The 25125-nt window shown below is 42.3% G+C and overlaps 1 protein-coding gene across 1 annotated transcript in view; it reads right to left on the reverse strand.

The window, feature by feature from the left end:
* The window catches only part of MGARP (mitochondria localized glutamic acid rich protein), a 77573-nt gene that overhangs the window by 46171 nt on the left and 6277 nt on the right, over nt 1-25125 (reverse strand). Inside the window, 3 exon segments of the mRNA XM_073603916.1 lie at nt 6753-6758; nt 11559-11652; nt 14471-14574. Of these exon segments, the coding sequence (XP_073460017.1) occupies nt 6753-6758; nt 11559-11652; nt 14471-14574 (204 nt within the window).

Below are 25125 nucleotides of genomic sequence, written 5' to 3' on the forward strand. Positions count from 1 at the left end.
CACATTGGGGTAGATTTACTAAAACTGGAGTGCGCAAAATCTGGTGCAGCTGTGCATGGTAGCTTCTAACATCAGCTTGTTCAATTAAGCTTTAAAACAAAAACTTGGAAGCTGATTTTTTTTTAAATATTTTTATTTTAGTAGCTCACTCCAGTGGCCAAGCATATACCTTCTTTACTAATAAGGAATGGATGGGTAACAGAAGAATTGTAAAATGGTAGCGATGTTGAGACAGGGATATGAAAAATAACGTACTAGTATAAATAAAATGTATGTGTAAATATAAGCAGCTGTGAGCCCAAACCGTTAGATATCTATCTATCTATCTATCTATATATATATATATATATATATCTATCTATCACACATATATACACACACAGTATCTCACAAAAGTGAGTACACTCCTCACATTTTTATAAATATTTTATAATATCTTTTCATGTGACAATACTGAAGAAATGACACTTTGCTATAATGTAAAGTAGTGAGTGTACAGCTTGTATAAGTGTAAATTTCAAAATACCTCAACACACAGCCATTAATGTCTAATCTGCTGGCAACAAAAATAAGTACACCCCTAAGTGAAAATGTACAAATGTGGCCTAAAGTGTCAATATTTTGTGTGGCCACCTTCATTTTCCAGCACTGCCTTAACCCTCTTGGGCATGGAGTTCACCAGAGCTTCACAGGTTACCACTGGAGTCCTCTTCCACTCCTCCATGACGACATCACAGAGCTGGTGGATTTTAGAGACCTTGCGCTCCTCCACCTTCCATTTGAGGATGCCCCACAGATGCTCAATAGGGTTTAGGTCTGGAGACATGCTTGGCCAGTCCATCACCTTTAGCAAGGCAGTGGTCGTCTTGAAGGTGTGTTTGGGGTCATTATCATGTTGGAATACTGCTCTGTGGCCCAGTCTCCAAAGGGAGTGGATCATGCTCTGCTACAGTGTGTCAGAGTACACATTGGCATTCATGGTTCCTTCAATGAACTGTAGCTCCCCAGTGCCGGCAGCACTAATGCAGCCCCAGACAATGGACACTTCCACCACCATGCTTGACTGTAGGCAAAACACACTTGTCTTTGTACTCCTCACCTGGTTGCAGCCACACATGTTTCACACCATCTGAACCAAATACATTATCTTGGTCTCATCAGACCACAGGACATGGTTCCAGTAATCCATATCCATAGTTTGCTTGTCTTCAGCAAACTGTTTGCAGGCTTTGTGCATCATCTGTAGATGAGGCTTCCTTCTGGGACGACAGCCATGCAGACCAATTTGATGCAGCGTGCGGCGTATGGTCTGAGCACTGACAGGCTGACTCCCCCACCCCTTCAACCACTGAAGCAATGCTGGAAGCACTCATACATCTATTTCTAAAAGACAACCTCTGGACATGACGCTGAGCATGTGCACTCACTTTGGTCGACTATGACGAGGCCTGTTCTGAGTGGAACCTGTCCTATTAAACTGCTGTATGGTCCTGGCCACCATGGTGCAGCTCAGTTTAAGGGTCTTGGCAATCTTCTTACAGCCTAGGCCATCTTTATGTAGAGCAACAATTCTTTTTTTTCAGATCCTCAGAGAGTTGTTTGCCATGAGGTGCCATGTTGAATTTCCAGTGACCACTATGAGAGAGATAACACCAAATTTAACACACCTGCTCCCCATTCACATGACACCGAGAGGGAAAATGGCTAACTGGGCTCAATTTCAACATTTTCACTAAGTGGTGTACTTACTTTTGTTGCCAGCAGTTTAGACATTAATGGCTGTGTGTTGAGGTATTTTAACAGGACAGCAAAATGACTGTTATACAAGCTGTACACAAACTACTTTACATTGTAGCAAAGTGTTAATTCCTCAGTGTTGTCACATAAATAGATATAATAAAATAGTTACAAAAATGTGAGGGGTGTACTCACTTTTTTGAGAATAATTATATATATATATATATATATATATATATATATATATATATATATATATATATATAAATTATTTTTTTTTTTTTTATAGACTTTATTGTATTTATCTCTATTGGCTCAAAATTAATTGTTCCATACTCAATCTAAATATTAGAAAACAGCAACATACAGCTTGATGTTGTAGGGTAAGCCAACGTGTTTTGTTTGAATCTTTAGAACTCTTCCCCCCCTGCCCCATTCTCCCTTTGCTCCAGAGGAAGCACGAGAAAATAAAACTAGTTCTGAGGCTGGAATATAATTCCAACACAAACCATATGGAACTGTTCTGAAAAAACTTCTCCTAAAATAACCCCTCTTCGAGCAGTTACGCTGAAAGTGCTGTGAGCAAACATGGAAAGCATTTAGACCAGTGTGTGGTAGGTTTAGTTTCACAAGCCCAGTATGCTCATTCTTTCATTTTGCATTTGTAGACTTGCAACAAAAACGGCAAAGGGTGACAGCAGACAGACAAAAGAAGGTGTGAGATACAGAAGGCAAACAAGAGTAACGGGCAATAATACAGCATTCTGGTTGCAACCCATATATTGAGAAAAAAAAAAAAAAAAAAAGTGAGCCATGAACAGTAAAATGAAAGCAAAGAGGTTTCCATCTGTATTAAAGACTGTGCAGCCAACGTGGATGAATAGGTTGGGAAATGATCATGCAATACTTTGTGATTTCACACATACAGGCGTTTAGAATTCTTCAGTAACACAGTGTTATGGTCAGGCAAAAACAATCACATAGAACAGAAACATTACAGGTTTAGAGCTTTACTCCCTACTACTACAGATGAGTCAACCAAGCTAGAATTTTATTTTAATCTAGAATAAAGTAAATATACTTAGAACTACTTTGATTTTTATGGGCACTAGCTTGTTGACTGATCTTGAGATCTTATATCTCCGATGTCAAGATACCCTGAACAAAGTTCCTGGCCATGTTCTTCTCCTCAGTTTTCTGTAATGTAGAGCTGCCTCTGCTCAACATAATTTAAACAATACGTTGGAAAAACTAGCAGAGAGCATAAAGCCGGCAAGTTCAGCAGCTACCTGAATAGCATAGCTTTTTTAACAAAGATGGGAGAAATTTGTTTATTTTCTTAGACCCCAAACACACTATTAGATTTTATGCAGATTTTTGTCTTCAGATTTACCAAAACCATATAATATGAGGTCAAACCTTAAGAGTTTAAATATGTATGCAATCAGGCAGGTCCTTGCACTACATGGTTTTGGTAAATCTGAAGAAAAAGATCTGCAGAAAAGCGAATAGTGTGTATGGGGCCCTATGCTCAGCCCAGAGGTGAACAAGAGAAAATTAAGTGTACAGCTAGCTGTCCACCTTTTGCGAAAAAAAAAAAAAAAAATGTACACAATGCACATAAATAAAAAAATCAAATGTACATTTATTATTTTTATTGCAAATGTTGCAACTACGATCTGTGGATCGCGGGAGCAATGCCAGGCTCTTCCTCGAGCTCTATGTCCACATCGAGGTAAAGACATTGGGTTAGAGAGCTGGAGGAATAATGCAGTAATAACCAAACTTGTGGTCCATTAAGGACTACAAGACCCTACGCTATAGTGGCAAACGGGACTTGTAGTTTATATATTCATTGTTGCATCCTAGATATGGGTGTAATGTGGTCTTAAAGGTGGAGTTCCCATTTAAGTCAGCCCTGTAATTGGCCCATCTGATAGGCAGAACTAGACATTCCAACAAGGACATCACTGCACCTTAAGACCCTTCCACACAGGGCAGACTCTGCTAGCACAGCAGGGAATCTGTGCGCTGATCCCCGCTGAGCAGGGAAATGGCTTGTCTGTGTCCACTTATACAGAGTGGATACAGCTCGCTCTCCTCTATGGGCGGTCATATGTAAAGGGACCGCCTGTTGTTTACACCCAACTGCCATCCAATCCAATCCTCATCCGTCTGTTTTTAGTGGATAGGAGGTCAGTGCGTGTAAACAGACAAATGTCTTATTTACATCTGCCGCTCCATAGAGGAGAATGGAAGGGCTGCCTGGATAAACGGACAGGCAGAGCAGATTGGGCCGCTGGTGTGAAAGGGGTCCAAGTACCAAAGACATACAAGAAGATTTTCAGCCTTGTGCTGAAATGTAAATTTGCCATCCCTATTACAAATACAGTATGACACTACACCATTGTTTTGCCCAAGTAAGACAAAGCAACAGGTGTCCTTGATTGCCTCTTACCTGAGCAGCCCAAACTCACCTTTCCATCCCTTCTCCCTTTAGCCACTGAAAAAATAGCAAAATAATCTATGTGCAAGCTCCATGTCAATGTATTTTTTAAACTTACACAGAGTCAGGAACACTTTCGCTTTTCCTTTGTGATAGCACTGGGTGCCTGAGCGGCCAGTCACCAAGTAGCAGAGCCCTCATATAGAGTATAATGGATGACTGCACACCAGCAGTAAAAGCGATATATATTTAAATTTAAAATCAGTAAAGACTACAGCACGATACATGAGCTAAATCATGCTGTTGGTATTACTGACTGGAATAAAATATACCACTATTATTGCTGGTGTGCGGTTATCTGTCAACCTTTTCGTACTCTACAAAGACAAGCTTGACTTGCATCTAACTTCCTGGCGGGCAAAAATTGACTAAATTGGAGTGGCATCTGTTTTTCTTACACTACCAGTGTTCTCATAATGGATGAAGGGCAGCGGGTCACTGAGTTACAAAGTGCACAGTATATTATTTTTCTTCCATATAAGAGAAGAGGAGGTTTGCTTTATAGTATGTACAGCCAAATTTTTTTTTTTCCCCCAATCAGAGTAAGAAAGGTTTAGAACCTGCAAAGTTCTTATTGCCATTTGTGTCTCAAGTAGGTAGAGTAAACCTCTATTTGTTCTGATGACCATTGCTACCAAGACAAAGTAATGGGAAATGCACATTTTAAGGGCAACCCCAAAACAAGAGGTGAGGTGAAATCTTCCCTTTTTTAGACCTTTTTCTGTGACAACTGTCTAAGAGGGGAATTCCCCAATAGAGAGATTTTCTCTCACTTCCTGTTGCTTTCTTGGGACAGGAAGAAAAGTAAGAAAAAAAAAAAAAAAAATTTGCCTAAAGAGAATTCTCCAGCTGTAGTTCTATGCAGACATCTCACAAAATCTCAACTTACAAAAAAATGTAATTATAAAAAGCTCTCCAAAAATTCACAACAGGTAATCATGTTAGGGTTTTCACCAATAAGGAGTGACACGTGATTTTTTGACATACAAATGGCTGCGCATTAGAGCCCCATAACATGTACTGTTGTGTACATATAGGATTAAAATGTTAAAAACCAGAATGCAGTGAACATTAAATTCACTGGATATAAAGCTTGGCAAAGTAACAAGAAAGATCTTTAACAAAAATACATGGCAAGGTGCTCATACCTTGACAGAACACCATATAATTTCTGGAAAGTTCTAGCCCTAGATCACAGCAGATCTAAACACTATCAGAAGCAGTCAGCTCATTATCTACAATAGCCTTTACACTAAGCAGCTCTACACTAGAAGCAGTCTTATGCAACAAGGGAAGCAAGCAAGGAATGTATGTTAGTTACATCAACACACAAAGCCCACACTTCAGTGTTAGGACAACTTAATCACCTCAAGAAAAGGGGACCCCTCTAAGGTTAAGAGCAGCACTACACAGAAATCCCAATCAAAAGTAGGAAAAAAAATTAAATAATAATAAAGGACAGTCAGTCAAAACAACATTCATATTGGTCTCTTTATTGGACAGTCATGTACACACACAGGTAATGAGAGCAATCAGCCTAAATGGATCCATTTAAAATTTGACAGATTCCATTTATTTTTATTAACATAATCAGAACCAGATCTTACCCCTCTTGTGGCAAAAGGGGGGACTAGCTGAAACAGTATAAACAGAATTACCGTTAATAATAATAAAAAAAAAAAAAAAAAAAAGCTTAATTTAAATGGTAGTGAGACTTTAAGGACTGGCGTGCGACTATAAATCATCACTAGTTAGGCTGCACGGCATGATGGACTGTCCCTTTTTGGTTGTTATAACTTCAAGTTTAGGTAGATATCCCCTTGGGCTTTATTCTGGAAAAATTGTAAGAAGCAAAAGTGACAGTTAGAGAAAAATAAAAGAAACATGAGCAAAAGTTCAAATAAGTAATGCTCATGCCAAAAAAAAATTAAAAAAAAAAAAATGTATATATAAAAAGGTTTGGAAAACAAAAAATTATTTTAAGAGCTAACCAGAATGAACTGAACCGACACTGATAACACTTTCACACACAGTCACAGAAAACACACAACGAGACTATATCTGTTGTGAACAAGGGTAAGCACTTTTGTCTGACAAGTATGTAAAAAAGAAAAAATTGAGTAAATAAAGTTCAAATACCTTGGGTAAAAGTTTAATAGTATATTTGCAACATAAATGTTTGGCTACAAAAATTAAATATCTGGAACATAATAGTTAACTTTAAATACATGATGTAACTACTAAGACAACCTTGTTCAAAACAGTGATAGGTAGAGCGGCATAATATACTGCTTGGCTCAGGTTTCCCATTCTACCCATATGGTGCTCACCAATACAAACACCTACAATGAACATCCGAAACTAAATGTTTTTGAAGCCACTGTTGTCAGTAAAATTGATCTAATAGATTAGTATAGGCGGGAATAAACCAGAGCAGAGAAATATATTTTGCAAGTACTATAAAATGGGAAAGATTACAAAGAACGTTAAATAGAAGAAATCTACTTACTGTCATCTGGAAAGCACGAAAGGAAAGTTGGGGATTGAAGGAAAAAAAAAAAAAAAAAAACACAATTAAAATTGCATTAAGACATTGCCTATTGTGAAAATTTAAATGACTGCGTGATCTGTTAAAAAAAAAAAAAAAAATTTAAATTGGCAGCCTGGAACCTGCCAATATTTGAGATCGGGGTATTCCCTATAACACTGCCTGTCCTGTACAGGGTAGAAGCATCCTTCACACAACATCATAATCAATGGCACAGCTCTCAGTGCAAAGTTGGAATGGTGACACCCCCCCCCCCCCCCCCCCCCCCCCCCCCCCCCACTCTTACGAGAGAAAGAGAGAGAGAGAGAAGAGAGAGAGAGAAAAGAGAGAGAGAGAGAGAAAAGAGAGAGAGAGAGAGAGAAAAGAGAGAGAGAGAGAGAGAAAAGAGAGAGAGAGAGAGAGAGAAAGAGAGAGAGAGGAGAGAGAGAGAGAGAGAGAGAGAGAGAGAGAGAGAGAGAAAAGAGCGAGAGAGAGAGAGAGAAAAAAGAGAGAGAGAAGAGAGAGAGAGAGAAAAAGAGAGAGAGAGAAAAGAGAGAGAGAGAGAGGAGAGAGAGAGAAAAGAGAGAGAGAGAGAGAGAGAGAGAGAAAAGAGAGAGAGAGAGAGAGAGAGAAAAGAGAGAGAGAGAGAAAAGAGAGAGAGAGAGAGAGAGAGAGAAAAGAGAGAGAGAGAGAGAGAAAAGAGAGAGAGAGAGAGAGAGAGAGAGAGAGAGAGAGAGAGAAAAGAGAGAGAGAGAAAGAGAGAAAAGAGAGAGAGAAAGAGAAAGAGAGAGAAAGAGGAGAGAGAGAGAGAGAGAGAGAGAGAGAGAGAGAGAGAGAGAGAGAGAGAGAGGAGAGAGAGAGAGAGAGAGAGAGAGAGAGAGAGAGAGAGAGAGAGAGAGAGAGAGAGAGAGAGAGAGAGAGATGATGGCAGCAAAGGGAAGCGGATGACTGGCACAGTGAGAGCTGACCATTCCCCCCCCCCCCCCCCCAAAAAAAAAAAAAAAAAAAAAATCACAAATGATTTTGCAAAGGACACATAAGAGCAGGCATTACCATTTGTAACCAGCAGCTACCCAGCACAGCTCTGCCACTCAAACTCTCTCTACTGGCACACTCTGTATATAAAATTGCAAGGGGATCTGGAACAAGGCTAGGAGGGAGGATGACCTGGTCACAACTAGGCCCCTGTTCAGCACACTCTGTACACAAGGTAGGGCTGAGAGGGAGCAGAGAATTCATCAAGCAGCCTTGTACAGTCATACAGCTTGAAGAATAGGGCTAGGCAGCTAGAACTTTTTACCTTTATGTGGTTGGGGAGGGGGGTATTTACTACGACTGAAGAGTGCAAAATCTGCTGCAGCTCTAAATAGAAACCAATCAGCTTCCAGGTTTTATTGCCAAAGCTTAATTGAACAAGCGAAAGTTAGAAGCCGTTTGGCTACCATACACAGCTGCACCAGATTCTAAGTGCACCAGTTTTAGTAAATCTACCCTATAGTCTTGCATATGATCCATTTAAAAAGAAATAATATGCAGAATGAAACCCCCCACCAGCTCATACAAACTGATTGTTTGGCCATGCCTGCTTTATAACTAAGATCTTTCCAAAATATTAAAATTGTCATTAAAAAGGCAAAAGTTTATTTTTTAGGCTTTGGATACAGTGGAGTGGGATTGGAACCCCAGTCAGGTTTTAATGGTCTGTGTCCCCGTTAGGAAGATTCATCCTCTCTATTTGTCCTGTTTACCTATATCATTGAAAGTTATGGCTATGGGACAGGAAGTGAAGGGAAATCTCCCAGATGACTGGGATTAGAAATCTCTCTTACTCTATCCAAAATGGGAAGGATAAGTGCACTTGCACTTATCCTGTTCACCCCTTTAAACTGACCCAAGCAGATCTGAAATCTGCTCTCTAAAAATACATCCTTTAAACACATGGCATATCCCTTTGCTTCACAATGATCTACGGTTTTGCTAGAATGTACAAACAGTTTAATATCATTGCTACATCACTTGGATTTTTTTTAAACACCTAACTATTAAACTGCTCTGCAGTGTTAATTTTGGTGTCAAATTTCGATTTAGTTTCAGGCTACTTTCACACTGAGGCGTTTTTCAGGCGCTAAAGGGCTATAAATAGCTCCTGTAAAGTGCCTGAAAAAACGCCTCCCCAGTGTGAGATCCCGAGTGCTTTCACACTGGAGCGGTGCACTTGCAGGACGTGAAAAAAATCCTGCAAGCAGCCTTTTAGGGGCATTGTGGGAGCGCTCCTAAAACACCCCTGCCATTTAAATCATTGACCAGCGGTGCTTTGCACCCTTTTTCAGCCGCTATCAGTGGCGAAAAGGGCCCCGCTAGCAGCCGAAAAGTGTCGCTAAAATGACAGTAAAGCTCTGCTAAAAATAGCAATGCTTTACCGCCGATGCCCCCACCCCAGTGAAAGTGCCCTTAGTCTTTTGACTAAAATGCCATTTTAGTTTTAGTCGCACTTTAGACATCTGCAATTGTTTTAGTCATATTTAGTCGACTAAAATCTGCAGTGCATTGTACTTGGCTGAAATCTAATGGGTTTAGTTAAAATTGTATGCATTATTTAAGCATTTCTATAGAATTTCCAAACTCATTATATACGCCTGGAGTAAATATAATCAAATACATAATTTATCGTATTAACATTTTAACAAACTGCGCAGAAACGCTGCACAGTGGTCTGAGGCGGCTTGTAATGCAGTGCTCTGGTCCTCTGGAAAGTTAGAACACAGGAGCCCTGTAATGTACAGTGCTCTGGATGGTGGTCTGAGAAGACCTGTAATGTCACAGTGCTCTGGGCGGTCTGAGGAGGCCTGTAATGCTCTAGATGGTCATGAGTCAGGACTCTCGGGAGGCTGGTAATGCACACAGTGCTCTGGAGGGTCATCTGAGGAGGCCTTTAATACTGCACAGTGCTAAGCACACCACACCACTAAGCACGCTACGGTCACTACCTTGCTTGCTGGGAGGGGGAAGCACTCATGGGCTACACAGGTGGAGCTCCAAAGAAATCAGAGTCCACGTGGGTAAACGTCCCTCACTCACATTTTTGTTCCATTTTCGTTCGATGATGAAAATGGAATTGATTTTCGTCATAGTTTGTCAATTGAAGAAAACGTGGGGTAAATTTTGTTTTCGGCACTGGAAATATGCCTCTAATAAAAAGGATGATGAAAATGTTTTGTGTGTAATCACGGTCAGTGATCTTTTAGCTTTACAACCATGATGTACAATTCAGCCCCAGAACACGGAACTGACTGCATTATGAAAAAACAACATTTCAGCACAGCTGCAGACACCAAGCCACTTTTTTCTAAAAAGATCTGTGTTTTAGGACATATTTGAAAATATTTTGGAAACCTATGATCAGCCGTGGAAAAAAATCTTGATCTTCCAACATACCCTGCTGGCCTGTCTGAGATTGTTCTGCCCAAATAGAACATGCTACTAAATTAATCCTTCAGATCAGCCAAATTCTACAATGAAAAAGAATCCTGTCTCTAATGTCTGGTAATCAGACCAACTTGTGCAGGGCACCTTCATTTTGTCAACAGTACAATTCACAGGAGGCGGCAAACACCTGTCATATCAAATGAATAATGGCAACAGAGGGTCTTCAACAGGACTGAGATAACACAGCAGCTATCAAGATTGGCAGACGGGAGTTTCTGGCTATGGTTCAAAGCACCTGGATGCATAGGGGTATCAACTGCAAGGCAGAGTGTACCCTGGTTTTCAGAATCTGCTTCACGTTTTAAATTTATAGGCCGCTCATCATAATTTATGCTTATAAACAAAAAAAAAAAAAAAAAAAAAAGTTGAGAACTAAAGACTGAAAAAGAAAAGAGAAAAGAGAAAAGATATATAAAAAGATCTATCTATATATTCATTCTATGTTACAGGGATGAGACAAACCGTTCAACACTGTAAAACCTTTATCCTTTAGTGCAACAGAAAACAAACTAAAGCTTCTCCAAAGTGAATTGTAATTCCCCTATTGGAGAGTAGTCAAAAGAATAGGTGTTTCATTGAAGGAGGTTCTCACCTATTGAGCTGTTAGCACATTTTATTAAACCTCCCCCCATTTTGTCTTGGCGGCAATCATCAAGGACAAAGTAAAGGAGAAGTATAGCCTGAGCTCGTTTGGCTGGGCTTCTCCTATGGATCACAGGTGTGCAATTCATTTTGCACTCCTGTGACCCATTTTCAGCAGAGAGCGGACTGAAGACAACTTTATGCTGAGGTCACAGAGCCAGTCCAGGCACCGTGTCATTGCGACCATGGAAGTCGGGATCCGCCAAGTGCCTGGACTGACACCCTGCTCAGCGAGCCGCTGAAAGCATGAGGTGACCACTCCCCGTCCCTCCACAGCTCAGCGCTCCAGTGAGCGAGAAGGAAACAGAGCGGAGAGCTGCTGATTGACCGTCCTCAGTGTAGAGGTGCCGGGCTCCGATACTGCATCCACCTAGGCAAGTATAAATCAGGAAAACCCCAAACCCATAGTTCTCTTTTAAGGGGTGAATTTCCCCTGTGGAGACACAAACAAGTGTTTGTAAAGGCTCAAGGTTTTTTTTTTTTACAGATAAAAAAACCTGTGTGCAGCAGCGCCCTTTAATAAACCTATAATATAAAACTTTAAGAATATCTAATCTACCCTAACGTTACTTAAAAAAAAAATTATTTTAACCTGCTCTTTGACAAATTCCAAAAAAGTAAAACAGCACAGCTTATCTGTATTCAAGAGTTTGATCTTACCTCTAATTGAGCCCAACAGGGGTTTCACTTGCGTTTCAATGTATTCATGGCGGTCATGAGAGCGGGCTCTGTCTCTGGAAACAGTATGGTACGCCTACAAAAGAAACAAGAGCAGCAAGGACGTAGCTGTTTTGCCTAGAGATGAGCTTTAACTTTTAATTATATTTACAAAGAATCATGGACTTTACAGGCACCAATGTATTAAAAAAAAAAAAAAATAAAATGTACAAAAAATTACTTCAAAACATATAAAAAGGACAGATATATACAAGTGGTAATTAGCACATCCAACGCTAGCCACTGGGCCTGGGTCACTGAGTGTAATGACCACTGGGGGTTCCCTGAAAAAGTGGGGACAGAATACCATTTTTTGGGGTTCAAGCTTGACTGGCCAAAGTCCATGATAAGCAACTCAAAAAAATTCATATTTTTTGTCCTTAATATTTTAAAAGTATACCAATCATTGTGAATGACACATGCTATATGGATATATATTTATATAGACATGGTCATGGGAGAGATTATATATTATATATATATATATATATATATATATATATATATATATATATATATATATATATATATATATATATAATCATGTCTACATAAATATATATGCATATAGCATGTGTTTTTACCTAGATGAAGAAGTACTCAGTGTCAAGAGTAACATTTATCCATATGCAATAATTTTATGTGATATTGATGAGAAAAATTGTACTGGTTAACAGAATTCCCAAATATTATATACAGCGCCTTGAAAAAGTAATCATACCCCTGAAAATTTTTCACATTTTCATGTTACAAACAAAAATGTAAATGTACTTTTTGCTGCCATGCCTGGCGCTTGCAGTTCACCCAGCTGTGTTAGAAAAGCGAATGAATATTTGCTTTCCTAACACTGAACCACCTCTCCGCCAATCAGGTGTTCAGGTGTGTTAGCTGTCACCTGATTGGCTGAAACGACAGGCACCGCTATCGGACGCCTATCAGGAGGAGAGGACAATAGAGGAGGTCGGCAGGAGAAGCATGAAGGACCCCGCTCGTCGCCGTCACCCACTGCCCCACCAAGACAGGGTAAGTGCCGGGCAGACAGCGAATGGGCAGGGGGGGGTCACATTGGCTGCAACCGATGTTTTTTTTTTTCAAAAATTTTTTTCAACCACCACTGCCCTCACATACACAAACCTGTAAACACACAATGCTCTGGCCCCTCTCAGTACACAAACAGCCCCCCTCTCCCATTCCCTCACAGCCCCTACTTGTAAAGAAAGGCTTCCTACCTAGTCCCAGCCCGTTTTCACAAAGCTGACATGTTGCCGAGAAGCTCAGTACAAATCACACAAGGGGTGCACATGCACATAGTAGCCAGAGGTGGCAGTATACAACTCGATGTCTGAGCTCAGTGACACGAGAACAGCAGAAGCTGTGAAATAGTTTCTGTAATGCACAGCACAGCTCCCCTTCACCCGTCCTGCCTTCTTCTGGCCCGGGCGGGCCCCGGGGTCCCTTATAGTTGTGCCGGCTGTACCCCTGAGGGCAGCCCTGCATATCACTAGACAGAACAGGGAAATGCCTCTTTTACAAAAGGCATCTCCCCGTTCTGCCGATCCCGGACACCAGCGGACATAGAGTCCGTGGGCACGGAGTACACGCGTGTCCTGACGGCAGCGCACACCCACAACGCCGCGATTTAAAGGGGGCGTACCTGTATGCCCATTTGCCCAGCCATTGTGCCGACGTACATCGTCATGCGCTGGCATGTGGTTAAAGCAGGGTTAGGTAGGAGAGGAGACATTTCGCTGTTCTTACCTACTACAAACGACATGTCTCCTCTCCTCTGACAGCACAGGGATTTGTGCGTTTACATACACAAATCCCCATGCTGGCGCTCGTGCACACGATCGCGCGTGGCCCAGCAGTAAGAGTTGGATGTACTAATTACCGCTTGTTTAACCGATTGCCGACCAGCCACCGCAGTTTACTGCGGCAGAATGGCACGGCTGGGCGAAACGATGTTACCTTACGTTGCTTCGCCTTTTGGCCACTAGGGGTGCACGCGCCCGCATCGTGTCCCCGACCCCAAAGCGAGTGCCCGGGGGACACGATGACCGTTGGGCTCCCGCGAACGCTCGTGACAGAGTGAGAACCGGGAGAACCGTATAAACACACAAATCCCGGTTCTCTCTGGGGAGAGGAGAGAGATCGTGTGTTCATACTATGTATAAACATCGATCTCGCTCTCCTCCTAGACAGTCCCATCCCCCCCCAGTTAAACACACATAGGGAACACAGTTAACCCCTTGATCGCCCCCCTAAAAAGGTGTCAAGTGTCTGCCATAATTTTGCAGTCCTGATAAAAAAAAAAAAAAAAAGTGGGATATTTATTAAACCAAAAAGATGTGTTTTTTTCAAAATTGTCACTCTTGTTTATAGCGCAAAAAATAAAAACTGCAGAGGCGATCAAATACCACCGAAAGAAAGCTCTATTTGCGGGAAAAAAAGGACATCAATTTTGTTTGGAAACAGCATCGCATAACAGCGCAATTGTCCGTTAAAGCGACACAGTGCTGAATTGCAAAAAATGGCCCGTTATTGAGCAGCCAAATCTTCTGGCGCTGAAGCGGTTAAGTCTGTACTTTATATGTTTTTAAGTTATTTTTTGTACATTTGTTATTAATAAAACTACCATTTTTTAAATACATTGGTGCCTGTAAAGTCCATGATTCTTTTGACATATAATCAATCCAGTTATTAGGACGTGGCACTTTTTTACCATTAGTTATACACCCGCAGTACCATCCTGTGCTGGTGTATTTGTGCTAGTTTATTTGTTAACTTTTAAATTAGCCGTGACTTCTCTGAGATACTAAATAAGCAATCCCAGCAGAGAGAAAATAAATACTTACATATGCCACTCCACCGGCTACAGATACAGCAACGAACAGGTAGTAAGGCAGAGCTTCACCAGAAGAGCCTGGCACACTGCTGGCTGACATCTGACGAACGGGTGCTGTAAAGAGAACAGAAACACACAATCAATCACAGAGCATGCACAGGCATAATACTAGAATTAGGGATTGACTGATTATTGCAGGCCGATATCAGCATTTTCTGAAAAATTGGTATCGGTTGCAAATTAGAGCAATATTATTTAATATACAGGTTTTATATAGCGCCAACAGCCGCAGCGCTTACAATCTAAAAAGGTAGGGTTAATTGATACAAAAGGTAATAGCTGTGGGGGGGAATGAACTGACGGAGGAAGTAAAACGGTGTTAATTAGAAGCAGGATAGGCTTCTTTAACGGCTTCCTGACCTATTGTTACAGAGGGGCAAGTACAGGCAGGATAACGTACCTGTATGTTGCCCTTTAAGAGACGGCTCGCCGGCTCCTTGACCGCGGATCCCGCAGGACCTGATGTCCGCGGGGACACCCGCGATCGTCTCACGGTGAGGAAGAACGGGGAGATGCTAATGTAAACAAGCATCTCCCTGTTCAGCCTAGTGACATGGTCACTGATCAGCATTCCCTGTAATCGGGAGCGGTGATCAGTGACGTGTCATACACAGCCCCTCCCCCCACAGTTAGAATCACTCCCTAGGACACACTTAACCCCTACAGTGCCAGTGACTTTTTTTACAGTAAACAATGCAATTTTTTAGCATTGATCGCTGTATTAATGCAAATGGTCCCAAAAATGTGTCCACCATAATGTCGCAGTCATGTTAAAAATATATATATATATATATATAAAGCTGATCGCCACCATTACTAGTAAATAAAAAAAAAAAAATCATCAACAACAATGCCATAAAACTATCCCCTATTTTGTAGACGCTATAACTTTTGCGCAAACCAAACGCTTATTGTGATATTTTTTTTTACCAAAAATGTTGAAGAATACGTATCGGCCTAAACTGAGGGGAAAAAAATTATAGCACAAAGTAAATAATGCGTTTTTTTCAAAATTGTCGCTATTTTTTGCTAATAGTACAAAAAATAAAAACTTCAGAGGTGATCAAATACCACCAAAAGTAAGCTCTATTTGTGGGGAAAAAAGGATTTTTTTTGTTTGGGAGCCATGTCGCACGACTGCGCAATTGTCATTTAAAGCAACGCAGTGCAGAATCGCAAAAAGTGCTCTGGTCAGGAAGGGGGTAAATTCTTCCGGGGCTGAAGTGGTTAAAGAGAAGGGTTTTCAGGGATCATTTAAAGATGGATAGATTAGGGGACAGTCGGACAGATTGGGGTAGGGAGTTCCAAAGGATGGGAGAAGCTCTGGAGAAATCCTGGAGGCGAGCATGGGAGGAGGTGACGAGGGAGCTAGAGAGCAGGAGGTCTTGGGAGGACCGAAGAGATCGGCTTGGTTGGGATTTTGGGACTAGGTTAGTGATGTAGCTGGGGGCAGAGTTATGGATGGCTTTGTAAATTATTGTCATTACTTTGAATTTTATTAGTTGGGTGAGTGGAAGCCAGTGAAGGGATTGGCAGAGAGGGGTGGAGGACAATGAATGGTTGGGTAAGGTGGGTGAGTCTTGCAGCGGCATTCATTATGGACTGAAGGGGGGGGGGGGATAGTCTATGTAGAGGTAATCCAATGAGGAGGGAGTTGCAGTAGTCGAGACGTGAGATAACCAGGGAGTGAATTAGAAGCTTGGTGGTGTCATTAGTTAAAAAGGGGCATATCCTGAAAATGTTGTGAAGGCTAAGGCGGGATGATTTGGACAGGGATTGGATGTGGGCCTGAAAGGACAGTTCAGAGTCTAAAGTTACCCCTAGCACCCTGGCATGTGGGGACGGACTGATAGACATGCCATTGATCTTTTGATCTTGACAGAGAAGTCAGTGGAAGGGGTACGTGAGGGTGGGAGGGGATATTAAGAGCTCAGGTTTAGATAGATTCAGTTTGAGGAAGCGATATGACATCCAGGCTGATATGTCTGTTAGTAGATCAGTGATGAGGAGTGAGGAAATGGGGTGAGCAGAGGGGCAGAGAGATAGATTTAGGTGTCATCAGCATATAAAATGGTAGTGGAAGCCATGGGAGGCTATCAGCTAACCCAGGGAGGACGTGTGGCTCGAGAATAGTAGAGGTCCAAGGACAGAACCTTGGGGGACCCCAACGGTAAGAGGAGTTAGAGAGGAGGAAGTGGAGTTGTAAGTGACACTGAAGGTGTGATGAGATAGGTAAGATTCAAACCAATGAGTGCGCAGCCATGGAGACCAAGCAAATTTAGTTTTTTGAGGAGGGGGTGGTCAACTGTATCAAAGGCAGCGGAAAAGTCCAAGAGTAAGAGTACAGAATAATGACCGTTGGTTTTGGCTGTTAGTAAGTCGTTTGTAAGTTTTAGGCCTGATTCACACCTATGCATTTTTAGTGCTTTTTGCATTTTGCAGATTTGCACAACAGAATGTGTTCCATAGGAAACCATGGTAAATGGACTGTAGTACAAATCTGCAAAATGCAAAAAGCACTAAAAATGCGTAGGTGTGAATCCAGCCTTAGGAGGGCAGATTCTGTGGAGTGCTGTGGGGGAAATCCAGACTGAAGGTTATTCTCAATGAGGTGGTCACTCAGTCGGTTGTAGACTAAACGTTCAAGGAGTTGAGGTAAAAAGAGATGGGTCTTAGGTTAAGATTGGTGGGGTCTAGTGAGGCCTTTTTTGGTATGGGAGTGAGTATCGCATGTTTTAGAGGGTTGGGGGAAGATGCCAGTAGAGAGTGAAAGGTTGAAGATATGAGTTAAAGATATGAGTTAAAAATATTACCAATATTGCTTCAAGGGGTTTTACCAGGGTGATTCATGCAGCTGCAGGCATCACCCCGGTACCGTTCTTTAGAGCGGACGGACGGCTTTATTGTAACAACAACTGATGCAGCTCAGCAGCCGCTCGACTGTTATTACAAACAGCGGGAGGGGACATCCCCCTCCGGCCACTCACCCGGGCTCTACCGTCCCACCGGGAGGCCCGAGCAACCAGCCGTCACATCCGCCAGCTGGCCGAAGACCTGAACAAAGCCGATGCTTTGTTCGGGTATTGGATCTAGTAACCCGGAAGGAATGTCAAGTGTACAAATTTTTTTTTTAAATGTACAGAATATCGGTCTGAGAGGTTGCCGAAATATCAGTATAGTACCGGCACTGAAAAAACAATATCAGTCGATCTCTAAATAGGATACTGTAGTTAGTCTAAATGCAGCCAAAATCAAAACAAAAACAAAAAATCAGCACAACATAGGTTCAGTAGGATGTGTTCCTTGTACTGAATTAACTTCTGTTAGTAAAAATCATTCTTTGTTCTGCCTCCCTACTTCCGGTGTGGCCGATGTTAATACAATGAGTGCCACTCTATCATCAAGAGAGCCCAACTACATCTGCCCTTGACACCCAGCTGCTCCATTCATAGAAGTTGTACTACAGCTTCTATGAATGGAGGACAGGCAAATGATTCCCCGCCATTCACAGTTGTTGCTTCATTTATAGAAGCGGTCTTATGGCATCTATGAATGGAGCAGCTGGCAGGAAAGGGCAGGCACGGAAGAAGATTTGCACAAACAAATCAGCACAAGAGAAACATCCTACGGACTATAAAGTCCCATACACATGGGCCAAAAGTTGGGAGACAAAAAAAAGAAAACAAAATGGCTGACATTTGGCCCATGTGTATGCTGGCTGGCTTCTGTCAGATGAGCATGCTCGAAAACCAGTAGCCGACCAGCTCCCGATTAGCATGCTTAGCCAACGGCTGAGAGCACTGACCGGAGTGTTCCGGCTGGGTACTGCCCCCCCTGTCAGAATACAACAGCTCAGCAGGGGAGATCACTGTTCTAACTTTGCATGGTTAGTACAACGGCTCCGACCGCAGCTAACAGGTTTTTTTTTTCTGGGTTGAACGAAAAAAAACTCAAATGTGTACGAGGCTTAAGTTATGTCCCTTGTGCTGATTGTTCCATTTGTGATTCTGGCTGCACTTAGGATTTAACAAGTGATATGAATCAGTTTAAAAGTGGTTGTAAAGGTACAAAGAAAAAAAAACAAAGAAAAAATGTCATACTTATCTGCTCTGTGAAATGGTTTTGCACAAAGCAGCCCTGATCCTCCTCTTCTCTGGTCTCCTGCCGGCACTCAGGGTCCCGCCCCCATAACAAGTCGCTTGCTATGGGGGTACTTGTGTGTGCTTGCCCCCGAGTCCCGCTCTGTGTCCATAAGACAGAGCGCAGCTCAGCCCCACCTCCAGCAGGAGAGCTGCTGCTCTCGTGCACATCGCTGGATCAAGATCCACCGCCCCCCCCCAAAAAAATGATGTGCTATGTCAGGGGGTCACCTTCACAAAAAGTTCAATTTTTGAGTGGAACTCTGCTTTAATGCAGCCTATGCATTAAGATAAAAAGCCTTCTGTGTGCAGCATCCCCCCTCATACTTACTTGAGCCCCCTTTTGATCCAGTGATGTCCACAAATGCTTCGGTCGTCCAGGACTCTCCAGCCTGATTGGCTAAGACACAGCAGGAGCGCCATAAGCGCCTGCTGCTATCAAACTCAGTTAGCCAATGAGGAGAGGGGCGGGGCCTAGTCGTGGCTCAGTGTCTGAATGGATACACGGAGCTGCAACTCGGCTCAGGTGCCCCCATAGCAAGCTGCTTGCTGTGGGGGCACTCAACAAGAGAGGGGGGGCCAGGAGCACAGAGAAGAGGAAGATCCACGCTTCCCTGTGCAAAACCAACCTCACAGAGCAGGTAAGTATAACATGTTTGTTAATTTAACCACTTAATGAGCAGCCTCGTTTTGGATTTTAGGCGTTTACATGTTTAAAACTGTTTTTTTTTGCTAGAAAATTACTTAGAACCCCCAAACATTATATATGGTTTTTCTTCTAACACCCTAGAGAATAAAATGGCAGTCGTTGCAATACTTTTTTTTGCACCGTATTTGCACAGCGGTCTTAAAAGCTCACTTTTTTTGGAAAAAAATTCTTTTTTTTTTTTTGAATAAAAAAAAATATGACAACAGTAAAGTTAGCCCAATTTTTTTTTATATTGTGAAATATAATGTTACACCAAGTAAATTGATTCCCAACATGTCACGCTTGAAAATTGCGCCCGCTCGTGGAATAGCGTCAAACTTTTACCCTCAAAAATCTCCATAGGCGACGTTTAAAAAAATTCTACAGGTTGCATATTTTGCGGTACAGAGGTCTAGGGCTAGAATTATTGCTCTCGCTCTACCGGTCGCGGCGATACCTCACATGTGTGGTTTGACCACCGTTTTCATATGCGGGCGCTACTCGCGTATGTGTTCGCTTCTGTGCGCGAGCTCGTCGGGACAGGGTTTTTTTTTTTTTTTTTTAATTTTATTATTTATTTTACATTATTTTATTTATTTTTACACCGTTAAAAAAAAAAAAAAAAAAAAAAAAGTTATTTAAAAAAAAAAAAAAATGTGCCTTTAAGAGGCGTGGACGGACAGAGACAGATCCAATCGCCTCTGCAGCTACCAACGGCTCCGTATCGCGGCGGGAGGGGGGCCCCCCTCCCGCCACCGATAAAAGTGATCTTGCGGAGAATCCGCCGCAGGGACCACTTTTATCTGAAAGCCAGCCGCCGCACAAAAACAGGGATACCGGGGTTATGGCAGCTAGCTGCTGCCATAACAACGATATCCCCGTACAAAGTTTGGACATACATCGTCGTGCGGCGGTCGGTAAGTGGTTAATAGAAATAAAATAAATAAGACTTTACAATCACATGTACACTTCAGCAAAAAAAAAAAAAAAAACGCTGCTTTTACAGGCATGAGCTTTGAGCTCATTATTTCATTATTTGAGCTTTTATTTCAGCTTAAAGAAGCTTACATTTTTTGGGCTCTTTTGCGCTTTTTTATTGAGCCTCTTTGTGTCCCTTTGAGCTTTTTTGAGCATAAGCGTTTTTTTCACAAACCTTCTCCTCAGCTAATATTTTTCTTATTTTTTTTGTGTGCATTTGAGCCCTTTCATGCTTTGAGCGTTTTTGGGCACTTAAGTCTTTTCTGCTCGGAAGCCCCTTTCAAAAATGCAAGTTTGGTGGGTTTTCTTTTCTACCTGCAACAGTGTATGCCTGTAAACTCCTAAAAAAAAAGCCATAGTGTGCATGGACACATTGCCTAACATGGAGGGGGGTTTCCAGGCAGAAAAAAGTGAGAGCTGAATAAAAGCTCAAAAGCCTGTAGGAGCAGCTCCTTTGAGATGCAGCGTGAATGAGCCCCAACAACAGGATTAGGATAATGTTTTACCGTAACTCCTTCGGGTCCAGTACAATAAAAATTCATATGAGTTGTCAACAATAATGCTTTACTTTTAGAATTATTCAAGATTGTTTATTTTATGTCTATCTAAAAGATTTTCTATTTAACCACTTCCCATCCCGCCCATTGTCATGCGACGTCCGCAGATGGGATCTCCCATCCTGGGCGGGCGTCATATGATGTCCTCGGCTTCCCAGCGGCTGCGATCATTCGTAACAGAACAGATCCACGTCCTGTCAGGGGAGAGCAGACAGATCGTGTGTTCCTAGTACTGTATATAGGAACACCGGTCTCCTCCCCTAGTCAGTCCCATCCCCCCCCCAGTTAGAATCACTCCCTAGGTAACACATTTAACCCCTTGATCACCCCCTTATGTTAACTCCTTCCCTGCCAGTGACATTTATACAGTAACCAGGGCATATTTGTAGCACTTATCGCTGTATAAATGTCAATAGTCCCAAAAGATTGCCAAGTGTGTCCGTCCGATCATGACAAAAATTGCAGATCACCGCCATTACTAGTATTAAAAAAAAAAAAAAAAAAAAAAAAAGTATTGATATATATATATTTTTTTTTTTATAATAAATCAATAACCTATTTCGTAGGCGCTATAACTTTTGTGCAAACCAATCAATATACGCTTACTGTGATTTTTTTTTTTAAGCCAAAAATAGACTAAACTGAGGAATTTTTTTTTTTTTTTTTTTTTTTTTTAACAAGGGATAGTTATAGCAAAAAGTAAAAAAAAAAAAAAAAAAAAAAAAAAAAAAAAAAATAGTGGGTTTTTTTTTCAAATTTGTCACTCTTTTTTGTCTATAGTGTAAAAAATAAAAAAAACGCAGAGGATCAAATACCATCAAAAGAAAGCTCTATTTGTGGGGAAAAAAAAATGGGTACAGTGTTGTATGACCACGCAATTGTCATTCAAAATGTTACAGCTCTGAAAGCTGAACATTGGCCCGGGCAGGTAGGGGGTGAAACTGCCCTGTATTGAAGTGGTTAAGATACATTAAATTTAATATAGTCAGCATGAAATGGAGCTTAGTTATGTAGCACGAGGCTGTATATCAGGGATATGCAATTAGTGGTCCATCAGCTGTTGCAGAACTCCAAGTCCCATGAGGCATAGCAAGACTCTGACAGCCACAAGCATGACACACAGAGGCAGAGGCATGATGGGACTTGTAGTTTTGCAACAGCTGGAGGTCCGCTAATTGCATATCCCTGCTGTATATTCTGCAATATTTACATCTTGGTAAACTCATTCAATGAATGCAAGCTGAGATTACATGCACTGCATTGATGCAGTCACACAATTTCACAGTAACCATGAGATAATCCCTATCAGAACACAATAGCTCAGCAGGGGGAAATCGCTGTACCAACATCAGATTGTTAGTACAGAGTCTCAGACCTGAGCCAACAGTTTTTTTTTTCATTCAACCCTCTAGGTTAAAACGGAAAAAAACTAGGTGTGCACTAGGCTTAAGAGGAAATAGCTGACATTTGTATAACACAAAGGAGGGCAAGTACCTTGATAAAATTATTAAATATTCACAGCTGAACTTCAGCCAGGACACACACTTCCCCTCTACTCACTCACCCACCTCCCCAATCAAGCTCAGATCATACTGCATCAGAACATTTTATTTGCCAGTGTGCAACCCCACTGTGTATCATTGTGGAGGCCACGTGTATGACAGTATTAATGACGTCTCACATTTCTAAAGGAATAAATGGACTTCTCGACAAAAGATCTTGAAATGCTGCAGAAACACACACCTTTTGTTAAAGAGGTGTTATATTTCGTAATCACCACTGCCATTCTTGCAACAAAGCCAAGCTTATCCTATACATGTTGTCACAATTATATTTACATGTCTGAAATATCACATCAGCCTGTACTTGGGGCTCTAGAGATCATGCCGTTTATAAACCTATGAAGCCCATCTTTTTGAAAGTCGTGCTAATATTCAAACAGACTCACTCCCCCAGACCCACCAGACAGAAAGGAGGTCGAGTTGGATTCCTTCTAACCCCACAAACCACCTCCCAAGTCCATCCTATCCCTCTCTCTCTTCTTTCGAGATGCACTGTATTAGTCTGTTTTCTCCCATTTCTCTGAGGATTGCAGCAATTTATCAGCCTCCTGGACCAGTATCTCACTTTTTTGAAGACTTCGCTGCCTGGCTACCCTACTTTCTCTCCTCTGAAATACCCACTATCATTCTTGGTGACTTCAACATTCCTGTCAATGTTAACAGCCCAGCTACAGCTCATTTAACCTCATCTTTTGACCTAACCCAATGGACACATACTTTCACTCACTCAAATGGTACTACCCTCGACCTTGTATTCTCCCATCTCTGCAATCCTGGCAACCTCACCAACATCCCCTTTCTGCTCTCTGATCACAACCTCATCAGTTTCACTGAATCCTTGCCTTCAACTACCTATCCCTCCAAGCAGCAAACGATTACTTGTAGGAACCTTCGCTCCTTTAACCCTTCTCTTCTACATTATGCTACTGACCACCTATATGACAATCTCTCCCCTGGCCTGCCCTGACCTGGCCACCTCTGTCTACAACAGTTCACTCTCATCACTAAATGCACTCGCTCCTTTAACCACACGCAGAATCAGGTCCCAACCGTTACAACCCTGATAAACTGACAACACTAGAAATGTCAAGAGACATTGCCGTGCTCTTGAACGACTGGCATAAAACCAAATGCCTGCAGGACTTCACCCTATATAAATCTGCCCTTCAAAGATACAATTCCTGCCTCCATGCTGCCAAACAGGCCTACTTTGTCATCCAGTCCCCATCGCTCTTCTCAACCTTGAGCTCTCTACTTCGCCCCCTACCCCCTCTACATCACTCACTGCCCAAGAGAAAAACAAGATTCGTGAGGACACCGCCACTGTGCGTACATCTTCACCACTCAACATACCTTGCCTAACAGCACATTCAACACTCTCCACTTTTGAACTGGCTACTACTGAAGAGGTTACAAAACTTCTCAGGATGCCCACCTAACCAATTGTCCCCTGGATCCTGTTCCCTCACAACTACTACTGTCACCCTCCTCTTCTATCCTATGCTCCCTCACTCACATCTTCAATCTCTCCCTCTCTAGTGGCACCTTCCCCTCCCCTCTAAAACATGCGCAGATCACTCCCATACTTAAAAAGCCCTCAATGGACCCCACCAACCTGAACAACTTTAGACCCATCTCATTGCTCCCATTCACCTCTAAACTTCTAGAACGCTTAGTGCCGGTTCACACAGGGGCAACTTGTCAGGCGACCTAGCCGCCTGACAAGTCGCCTCCCGTTCTGGACTACGGAACCGTTCTAATAGGAGCGACGCAAGTCGCTCCGACTTAGAAAAAGGTTCCTGTAGCATTTCTGGGGCGACTTCAGGCGACTTGCATTGACTTCTATACAGAAGTCATTTTGCAAGTCGCCGTGGAAGTCGTGTGCAGGTCGCCTCGGTGAGGCGACCTGCAAGTCGTGCCGCCCCTGTGTGAACCAGGGCTTAGTCTACAACCGTCTTAGTTCCTACCTCAGTGAAAATTACCTTCTCTATAGGCTGGCTTTCGCTCACAGCACTCCACAGAAACTGCTTTACTAAAACTAACAGTTTACTAACTGCTAAAACCAACAGCCACTACTCCATACTCCTACTGCTTGACCTCTCTGCAGCCTTTGATACTGTTGACCACCCGCTCCTTCTCAATAAACTCCATTCCCTTGGTCTCCAAGATTCTGCTCTATCCTGGTTCTCTGCCTACCTATCACAGCAACCGTTCAATGTTACCTAAAACTGTCTCCTCCTCTCCAATGCCACTTTCTGTGGGGGTCCCTCAAGGCTCCGTTCTTGGACCCCTTCTCTTCTCTATCTACACCTCCTCCCTTGGTCACTTGATAACCGCCCACGGCTTCCAATACCACTTACACGCTGATGACACCCAGATCTGTCTACTCCTCACCTCACTCCTTCAGTCCCCTCTCGCATTACTAACTTACTGACATATCAGCATGGATGTCGCACCACTTGCTTAAACAAAATCTCTCTAAAACTGAGCTACTAATACCCCCCCCCCCGCCCGTGCCCCCGTCCATGACTTTTCCATCAAAATCAACAATGCAACCATCAATCCCGTCCCCTCAAGCCAGGGTACTAGGTGTAATCCTAGACTCTGACTTGTCCTTTCAGCCTCAAATCCAATCATTGTCAAAAAGTTTGTAGACTTCACCTCTAACATCTCTAAAATTC

Source organism: Aquarana catesbeiana, linkage group LG01, assembly GCF_042186555.1.
Source record: "Aquarana catesbeiana isolate 2022-GZ linkage group LG01, ASM4218655v1, whole genome shotgun sequence".
Classification (NCBI taxonomy): domain Eukaryota; kingdom Metazoa; phylum Chordata; class Amphibia; order Anura; family Ranidae; genus Aquarana; species Aquarana catesbeiana.